General features: G+C 30.3%; 1 protein-coding gene across 1 annotated transcript; it reads right to left on the minus strand.

Annotated features, from left to right (window-relative positions):
* Positions 1-1,011: 1,011 nt before the first annotated feature.
* Positions 1,012-10,140, minus strand: LOC108840558 (alpha-humulene/(-)-(E)-beta-caryophyllene synthase-like). The gene is made up of 7 exons (XM_018613400.2): positions 9,564-10,140; positions 9,164-9,443; positions 8,677-9,049; positions 2,251-2,469; positions 2,030-2,168; positions 1,678-1,926; positions 1,012-1,556 (listed from the first exon to the last, which is right to left on the minus strand). The coding sequence occupies exons 1-7, from the start codon at positions 9,648-9,650 to the stop codon at positions 1,266-1,268; spliced, it is 1,638 nt and encodes a 545-aa protein (XP_018468902.1). The 5' UTR covers positions 9,651-10,140; the 3' UTR covers positions 1,012-1,265.
* Positions 10,141-10,713: the final 573 nt, after the last annotated feature.

A 10,713-nucleotide genomic window follows, 5' to 3' on the forward strand; every position in this document is an offset into this window, starting at 1 on the left:
ACAAGACAATGGAATAACATACTTATGTTTGTATAATGCATAAAACATATATGTAATTGTAATATATACCATTCTTGAAGTAAGAACAAAATATCTACGTAAATAAAAAATGAAAATTAACATCCGTGCGGTTGCGCAGATCCAGATCTAGTCAGGTATTAAACTTATAGTAAAATTGAAATTCTCCCATTTGATATTCCAATATTTTATTAACTTCTCAAAGCATATGTATACATACATAAGATGAAGATGATTTAGATGATTTAACCTAAGGTATTGCCTTATCGGAAAAGGAAACTATCTTTGTCGCAAATAAGGAGAAAAATATTATTTGATATAAAAAAATTCATCGGGGTAGATAAAAAATCGAACCAAGCCAAACCTACCGAAACCAACATAACCAAATATATGTTCCAACTATTCATTAGAATTTTTATTTACCAAATGGTTTGGTTTGGTTCAGTTTTAAACCGAAAAGCCAAAGTGTATTATTTAAAATATTTAAACATATAACCTAAATAACCTAGAATTTCTATATTAGTTTCGAAAATGATAATATAAAATTATTGGATTATATCTTCTATAATTTTATTATGATGTTTGAATCCATGTTTAAATATGAAAAAATTATAAATTTACTATTATATGATTTTTTGTTTTATGTTTTATAGTTTATATTTTGTAGCCGAACTATAACTAAACTAAAAATCAATTCAACTGAACTGAAAAAACACAAACAAATTAATCGAACTAAACTACACCTAACACAAACAAAATTAAACTAAACTGAACCGAATACAAACGAAATCAAACCAAATCGAACGCGGACCAAACTGAAGTTAAACCGAGCACAAATTAAACTAAACTAAACTAATATCGGTTGACTTTGGTTAAATTTTTCTTATACCCAAATAAAACTGAACCCAAATCAAACTCGGATTTAAACCAAAATGACCCGATACAGTAGTATAAAGTCGACCAAAAACAAAATATCCCATAGAAATGGAGTCATGGAAATAATAGTTATATAAAATACAAATGGGTTGATAATCGAAAAAAAAAACAATTTACTGATAACAATAGGTACAAATACAGCAGTAACACAGATTAAGTGAGAGGGATTGAAGAAATACAAATAATATGTTGGATCGACATAGCTCAACTACCGTATTATAAGAAATTGCCTTGCCTTCATTGTGTATTAATGGATCAGTTCAAATTTCATGGACTGTTATAATCACCACCATTCCACCACAATACAAATCTTAAATGGGGATATTTTCAATGAGCAAAGAGACGATGTGCTCTTTCAAGAACTCGGGGTGGGTGTAAGCATCTTCGTACCTATAGACAACATCGATGATACGCGAAAGGTTAAGAATTCGCATCAAGAAAGGGAAACGAAATGAGTGAGGCCTCATTAGCTCTTGATTCAACTCCTTCCAAGCATTTGAAACAATGTTGAATAATCCATCTACGGCTAATTCCTTGGAAACACAAAATTGCTTCATGTAACAATCGATGCCTGTTGCTACATGCTCCCTTTTGTGTTCAAACTGCAATCATAGTATGTCAATATGACAAATGTATTCAATACTTTGGCTTAAAAATATTCAATTTGAGAGATACGTGTATATATAGTTTTGTTAGGATTCTAAACTCGAAATTTGTGCTCACCTCGTAGCTAGTAATGTCATCTGTGAATCGACAGATCATCTCAGCTGCTATCCTAATTTTAGGATGCGAACTTAACCATTCAAAAGCATCAAGTTTCGCCACATCTCCCATTCCCACGAATGTCACGGCCATTATGGCATAGTAAGCGGAAGACAAGATAGCATTCTCCTTATACTCGTCAAATTTAGCAGTGTAATCTTTTCTCGACCAGTTTACCTCTTGCATGTAACCATTGGCTGTTGATATCAACTGATTAAGAAAAAAATCATCAGTCAGGTCTGAAAATGAGGATTTTAAAATAAATAAAAAACAATTGAAGTATTAGTAAAATTTACTCTTAAGGTGTCTTAACTGATTTTTTAAGATGGAAGCCACAACCGGACCTTCCTTGCTTCTCAAGCTCATCCTCGAGTTTATCATAGAAATCGATTATGACGCGGTAAAGGTGTTTCATGCTGTCAGGTATCCCGTTAGGTGCTTCAGGAAGCCACCTGTATTAAAGCAAGCCATGTTATAAGCCAGTCATCGATAAAAACAAAAACAAAAACTTTTAAGTTTTTGCAAAACGAGTACTTTTCCAATGCATATGTGAAAAGCTCAAGTTCCTCTTTTGTGCCATACGCATCATATGTATCATCAAGCGCTGTGAGTAAGATGACTACATTTGCTAATAAAACTCGTCCTTGAGAATACTCAGGCTCAGAGTATGTTCCAACTGCCCACAAGCACGCCTCGGCAACTCTATGTTTTGCGTATGTTATTTTAGATTCAAACTCCATTTCTTTGTGCCACCTGAATGTAATGACGAAGGTCAAGTTCATGCCAGACTACTATATATATAGTATATGAGAAGCGGATCTAGAAAATAATTATATGTGTGACAAAACATATAAAAATGTTATGCTAAATATAATTTAATATATTAAAGTGAAATAAATAAAAAGAAATATTTCATAATTTTAAATATCCATTTTCAGTATTATCATAAAATTATATATGCACATAATAATTTCATTATAAATTGTTAGTCATTTTAGATCTCATTTTAATCCAAACTATAACTTTATTTTGAGTGAACAATTATGCCGCAAACTTAATAAAATATTTTTCAAATTATTTTCATTTTAAAATATATTATTAAACAAAAGAAGTAAAACGTTATAAAAATTAGGTAGTAAAAACAAGAAAAATATTTATGAAAAAGTGATAAAATATTTTTAGAGAATTTGAAAGAACAAATGCACATGAGTTCAAATGAACAAAAACTTAGGTTCATCACATAGGGTGAACTTTTAAATTCACCATCATTCTCATAGTCAATATAAATTCCATGTAGATTAATGAATAAAAATTTTAACCTTTTTAAAAAATCTCAAATAACTAAAGAATAAAATAACATCAATTTTAACGACGCTGACGCCGACATCTATACCCTAAACTCAAATCATCAACTATAATTCCAAATCGTATACCTTAAATTCAAATCATAAGCCTTAAATCCTAAGCCCAAACACTAAAACCAATATCATAATCCCAAAACCTATACCCTAAGTCCAAACCCTAAATCCAAAACTCAAATCCTAGACCCTGAAATCCCAAACTCTTTACCCAAACCGTAGATTCTAAACCCAAATCCGAACCGTATACCCTAAATTCAAATCCTAAATCCTATAAGCTAAATCCAAACCCTAAAACCAAATCCTATACCATAATCCTAAACCCTAAATCCTAAACTCAAACCATAGATCCTAAATCCAAATTATATACCCAAACCTACACTTTAAACCCAAACTTTCTAGGGTTTGGAGCTAAACCTAATATTTGGGTTTAGTTTAGGGTTTGGGTATAAAATTTGGGTTTAGAGTTCAGGTTTAGGATCTAGGGTTTGGATTTAGGGTATAGGGTTTAGATTTAGGTCTAAGGTTTTGATTTAAAGTTAGAATTTAGGGTTTTGGTTTAAGGTATAAGATTTGAGATTAATGTATAGGATATGGGTTTAGGATATAGGTTTGGGATAATGGTATAGGGTTTTGATTTAGGGTTTAGGATTTAAATTTAGGAGTTCGAATTTGGTTTTAGGGTATAGTTGGCGGTTTCAGCGTCGTTAAAATTGACGTTATTTTGTTTTAGGTATTTTGAATATTGAAAACATATCACTATTTTTATTCATTAATATAATTATATATATATATATATATATATATAACATTTTGATTAGCTATTAGAAGGGTGAAGAGTTTAAATTAGAATATATGGGGCACACTTGAGCCTTAAAGACCAAAAAGAGCTACACACTTCTCTCCGTGTCTGCGATTTCATTTCAGGTTATACAGTTATTTAAATTCAGGTATTTTTGGTTTCAGATTATATGGTTCCACCAAAATCCCACCAAAATTAAACTAAAAAATTGGTTTAGTTCATTTTCGTTTGGCCTTTGGTTAATTTTGAAATCGAATACCAAACCAAAAATCAAATTATTTTTCCCAAATCCCAACCATACCAAATTAAATCAAATTCAAACCGGTAACCAAAAAAAACTACAAATTTAGTTTGGTTTAGTTCATTTAATTTTGTTTGGGAAAAATCTGTATGTCTACTTTTTTTTTTTTTGCATTTGGCATGTGCCATATCCATTACATATGGATCTGCCCCTGTATATTAGTATGTGTTACAAAGCCATGTGTTTGTACAGGAGCGGACCCAAGCGTAGAAAAGATGCGGCACGTGCGACACTCTAAATGATATAAATGTCATGTTGACATGTACAAGCATATATTGTCATTAGCTCAAATCAGGGCCGGCCCAGAGGGTTTTTACTTAATATAACACTAACATTTTTAGTTATAATAATTTGAAATCATAGTGTTTAGACTTGAAAACTTGAAAATGATATGCATTAAAAAATAGTTGATGATAATATGTTTAGATGACTAAATTTTTTATGAGAATCAATATCAAACAATTACAAAGCCTAGTAAAGTATTTTTTGTTGGCTTGTACATAAATATTATTTTTCCTGATGATCAATAAATTTAAAATTTCATTAAAAAGATATTTTTTTGTTGAATAATGGAAGATTGTATTGCTTAAATGTGTATTGCTAACTATTTTAATATCGATTATCATAGCTAAAACATTTTCTGAAATTAAAATTGATATATATTTATTTGTGGTTTACTATGTTACACATGAGATTAAATGGATTAATCAAGACTCATATGATTAAAGATTTATCAAATTAGTAAATGATTTTGCAGGAAAAATTAACTATATTTTTAGTTTGTTTACTGTTTTTCTATAAAAATTTGATATGATTTGATTGTTTTATTAAAGTTTTAATTATTTTTATATTAATATCTGTAATTTTGGATAAAAACATTGAAGGGCATAATTTAAAAATTGGATTAGAGCAGTGTCAAATGCTTCGTATGACTATTATGTGTCCCACCCTCTCTGAATTCAAATCCTTGAGGATGTAACGTTTTTTTAAAAGAAAATTGTCTCTACACTTATAATCATCTTCCCTTTTTTCATTGATTTTGCTACCTACAATTATTCCTTTCTTTTATTTTCTTTCTCTGACTTCGAGTCTGTTCTGATTTTTTTTTTAATACTTATTTCTACATTTTAGTCACCTTTCCCTTTTTCATTTATTTCAGTACCTACAGTTATATACTCCAAGTGATTTCTTTTTACAAGTGATTTCTTTTTTTTCATTTACTATTTTCAGTACTGAGATTAACATAAAAACTAAAATGAATATTTTTAAATAATATTATGTTCTATATATAATTTTATACTATTACTTAAAAAGAAATATTTTAAAATATTTAAAATTATAAAAAGTAAACTTTTAGTGACTAATGTAAATTTTAAATATATATATAATTTAACAAAATATATTATAATTTATATTTTAATATATATATATATTGTACCACATGCTAAATTATTTTTTAGGTTCAGCTAAACAAGTATGAACACTTTTTTTTTAAACCTCCGTCTTCTCTCTAAAAAAGGTAAAAACCGATTTAAGTTTCCGACTGACGATGGTGGGCATCCATAGCCACATTGTCGGTCGGGATTTATTGTCTTGCTTGCGGCGACACTTCTAGGTTATCAATCGTCTTTTGTTTTCTGATTCCGGCATGTACGACTATGGTGATGCATGTCAGGCCCTGCTTCCGGCGCTGCGCTCTCCTCGTGGTGGGCGTCCAGCTTTGACTCCGGAGACTGCACCTTATCTTGGATGGTGGGTTTGTCGGCTTTTGGTTCTACCGCTCGATGTTTATTCGAGTCTTGACTCTCGATTTGATTTATCAATCGAGAAGCGGTGTTGGTTTTGTGGGATCTTCGATCCATGTGAGGTTCCGCAGATGATTGAAGACGGTGATGGTACTAAGGTGATGAAGACGGTGATGGTGTATTCTCGAGTGGTGGATTGACGGTCCGGATAAGATCTCGACCTTGTTCGATGAAGCTCTCCGAGGAAAGGATCCTTGATGTGTTGTTATGTGAAGCAGCGGTTGAGTTCCGGCGAGTATCCGGCGCCGTTTGGCTTTTTTCCGGTGATATCTCTTTGGTCGGTGAAGGTGAAAGGTTTAGTCAAAACGTGTTGCCCTTCGTTGTTGAAAACATAAAATGTGTGAAGGTGCAGTGGGTTCCTACGGGTGTACGCGTGGGGAAAAGTTGTGTTTAAGACCGACGCGTACATTGAACAAGGTAGGTTGTGCATAGGTGGGTTGTGCAGCATGGTTGGTCTTGGTCTCTATCCTCATTATGATCCTACTGAACCACCACCGACCAAATCCCCTATAAAACCCTTTTCTTACCCGTTTTTATTATTTTCTAATTTTCTTTTTTGGCTACTTATTCTATTGGTGTTTCAAAAAAAAAAAGGCTACTTATTATATTCCCCTTTTCCCCTTATCTTGCCATCTTTTTTTTTTTTGTATCATCCGTTTTTTCCTTATTGTTTTTAATTTTATTTTATGATTTTCGTTTTTGCCCACCTATCATATTTTTTTTTTGCTTTTCTCTTAGGTTGCATTCTCTTAATATTCTTATTCCTTGGTTCTTTTCTATTCAATATTTTTAGCACATAGTTTTAGTTATTTGATTCATCATTTCTCTTCCTTTATTTGTAAGGTTTTTTTTCGAAAGATATAATATATATATATATATAATATTTATTAATAATTATTTTATGCTTCTATTAAAAATATTTTTTAGATCTACCAATGTATTTTATCCTATTAAATTGAATATATTTTTATATTCATTTTGTGTTAGAACAGCTCTAACAATTAGTATTAAAGAGGGTTTCTAAATATTTAATAAAAAGAACAAAATAATGAAACTAAGAGAAAGAAAACCAAAATTTTTAGAACTATTAATACATCCCAAAAACACATGTCATCATGTAAGAGAAAAATTAGTGTTTTCATTGACTTAGAAAATATAACATGATTGAGTAACTATAAATACTAATATATTTGTTCTTTTAAAAATTTATACGGTTTATCACTGTGGAGTTGCTCTTAGGGCGTCCACAACAATTATTATCTGAGCTGGTTCTGTAATTAAAGTAATAAACAAAAGTACAGATTAAAAAAGAGAAAGAAAATTTGTTTTTTACCCAAAAAACAATAACTATGTATTTTTAATCTAATCTCTCTTATTTTATGTCCTATTAGACTAATCTTTTCTATAAATGACAATACTGCTCTTAAATTTCAATTATAATTTTTAAACTACAATTTAAAAACTAATTTTGAATATTAAAATATAACTTTTTTTACTAAAAAATTTAGAAACAAAAATTGAAATTAAAAATCTCAATTAATTTTTAGCCCAAAGACGAATTTCCTTTTTTTAAATATATTTTTTTAAAATAATTTCTTTTACTAAAAGATCTTTTTTTTAAAAGTTTTTTTTTCTTTTTTTTTAAAATTGATTTTTATTAATAAATAAATAAACAAAATATTCCCAAACATTTATCTTCTAATATTATCCTTACCCGTAGAACATACATTCTAGAATAGGTAGAATACAGTAAACATGTTAGAAATCTATTTCTGCTAGTTTTAGATTTATAGTAATGTGTAGATTTTGATTTCTACAGATTTTAGAACTATAAGTTAAGCGTAGAATGTGTTTTCCAAATATTTTTAGATAACTATTATTTACGTAAAACACATATTCTAAACATAGTAGATTCAATGAAAAAAAGTAGATCACATTTTCTACTATGTAGAATGTCAATTCTACATTTTTAGAGCAAAATATGAAATTATGATTTAAAACATTTTTTAACTGAAAAATATATCAATAAGTTAATATAGGTATTTCATTAGTATTACTATTTTTTGATTTTTTGTTTATCTGTAAAACTATTTATTTGATTTATTTCAGAAAATAGTAAAGGGTATTAGAGGAAAATAGTACAAAAAATAGACTAATAAGATATTGTTGTTATTTTTTTGACCAAAAAAAAATTTTCCAAAAAAAGAAAGAAGAGAGAAACGAAAGAACAACTCTTCCCAAAGAGTCTATTGTCTCTTTACTTTTACAGGTGTCATCTTTTTAATGGATACTACTATTATAATGTTAATATATAACTTTTTTTTTAAAGCTGGTTTAAGATATAACTTTAAGACCTAAGTAAATTCGGTGAAAAAAAAGAAAAAGATTTAAGTAAATTTCTTACTATTGCTGATGGCTTAAAAAAAAACTCCAGTGGTAGTATATTAATATAGGGTTCTTAAGTTATATATTTAGGTATATATATATTAAATATTATTTAATCAAGAATATACTAAAATTCTTGGAAATCCAAACTAAATTCCAATTTGGATATTATTGGTCCAATATATATATATATATATAGATAAATATAACTTAAGAACTCCATAATAAAATACTATCCTTGGGGTTGCTATTACATCCCAGTATCTGAGGTACGGTTATATGCATGTGTTGAGCAGCTGAGATAGTTACCTGGTTACACAAGCAAGCTCATGGCGGTGTAGCATTTGCAGCAAATTAAAGTCGATCTTTGCAAACTCAAGTAATGTTGAGTCACACTTATCTTCAGCCTCGTAGTATGAGATAAATTGCCTCGTTTCTATCCTGGAGATGCCTTTGTGAAATGGATGTTTTAGGGCGTTCTTGATGCGTGTTGCGATATGAGGGCTAGACCGAGAAGAAATTTCTTCTAAATGAGAATTTGAGAACGCGAGAATTTCGTCAAGAATGTCTTCTCCAGGAGTCCTCCATTGTGCAGCTTCATATAAGCTTATCATGCCCCTTGCATCTGCCACTAATTGTGGTTTGAACTTCCCATCCTCGTCCTTGAACTTGTTAAACACATCTTGAGACGCAGACATAAAAAAAATTGCGTTAAACCAATACCAATTTTTCCGTAAACTTCATTCATATAATTCCGTAGTTTCATTTGAAATGTTTTAAAGGAAAAAAACATTACCAGCTGAAAGTTTAAACCCGAATTGCCTAAAAACATGGAAAACTATTCCAACCGTGCTCAAATCACATCCTTCTTCTCGTATCTTCTGATTAAAATCAAGACAATCAAACGACTTCTCCAGTTTCTCTGGGATATCTTTCTCAAAATGATAGGAGACACCAAGGCGACATAGTGTGTGGATGAACTTGATGTTCTCTATTGGGTTCGCTCCTGAAGCCATAAACGACTCCTTCACAGTCTCCTTTAGAGTAATATGCTTCTCTTTAAGTTTATCACTTCCCTATATGGAAGTGAATTATTATGATATCATTGAATCAAATAATAATAATAGGCTATACTATAAGGGACTCCAATAATATAAAGTATGCATGAAATAAAGACATGAAAATGCTATACGTACAAGATCCGAATTTGAGAACGAAGTTAAGATATCTTCCCAGATGTTCACTGGAAAATCAGCAAGTGGACGCTGAACTTCACTCTCCATGCTAAAAAGTTGCCGGTACGTAGCAATCGTCTTCTCTTCTCAACTTAATCTCTAGTGGTTCCACCAAGCTTTAACATGTCCTCTCTAGACATATATATATATATATATATAGAAACTTAAAACAACAATACAGAGTTTCTAATTTAGCAAGAAAAGACAATACAGGATCAGGACATTAATACGTGCTGGTACTTGGTATCAAGAAAAGCCTGTCGTATATCTACTTTAATGGTTTTATTTTTATTTAAATTAAAGATATATTTCTTAATAAATAAAAATATAATTGAGAGACGATGGATTTGTCCCTCGAAATGATAGAACATCACCAATGATAATCATGTGTTCTTCCAAAAAGCTACCAAAATGATTGTGCTCTATGCATAATATATACATATATTGAACAAACAAAAAGTATAGAGAAAATCAAGTTTAACAACTACGAGATTTCAGATAACTTAATTTTACAGACCAGATTAGATTGTTATAGAATCAAATCATAGATCCTAATTATTTGCCTATCCTTACCACTAGGCCACTAGTTCTTATCATGATAATAGCCCCAATGGCTCAATATTTGTATGTATTATATAAACTTTACAAGTTGAACATGTGATGTTTATATTTATTAATAGTTTCACTATTAAAACACCCGAAGCATATTATCATATACTTGTAGGTTCAATTAGGATTAGATATAGATCGGCAACTCTAAACTTTCTGGATAATTAAATTGCAAGTCGAAAACGTATGATTGGGGAACAATTTATCGAAATCAAGATCTGTCCAAATATGTGGTTTATGCGTGTGCAGGGATTCGACCATAACGGATCAAAAAGGTCGATAGTCTACAGAATAATTAACAAAATAAAGTCAATTTACTATATATATACCTAGCTGCATATAGTATAATGTCTGTAAGATCCGATCCCGGCCGCCTAGGCTGCGGTCGACGGCTCACGTCGCTCGGTTCACTTCTAGTCTGAACCTTTAATTTTTTTGCATTTTATCAATAATATCGTGCATAGGCGAAGGCTAACTTAGACCTTAGCTAAAGACTTCCTTA

Source organism: Raphanus sativus, chromosome 4 (genome assembly GCF_000801105.2).
Source record: "Raphanus sativus cultivar WK10039 chromosome 4, ASM80110v3, whole genome shotgun sequence".
NCBI lineage: Eukaryota > Viridiplantae > Streptophyta > Magnoliopsida > Brassicales > Brassicaceae > Raphanus > Raphanus sativus.

Excerpts from the sequence above, each read along its gene's own strand:
- LOC108840558 (XM_018613400.2), bottom strand. The coding sequence starts at position 9,650 with ATGGAGAGTGAAGTTCAGCGTCCACTTGCTGATTTTCCAGTGAACATC. Across the intron at positions 9,444-9,563 it reads CGTTCTCAAATTCGGATCTT|GGAAGTGATAAACTTAAAGA; the intron begins GTACGTATAGCA and ends ACTTCCATATAG. Across the intron at positions 1,557-1,677 it reads ATGACATTACTAGCTACGAG|TTTGAACACAAAAGGGAGCA; the intron begins GTGAGCACAAAT and ends CTATGATTGCAG.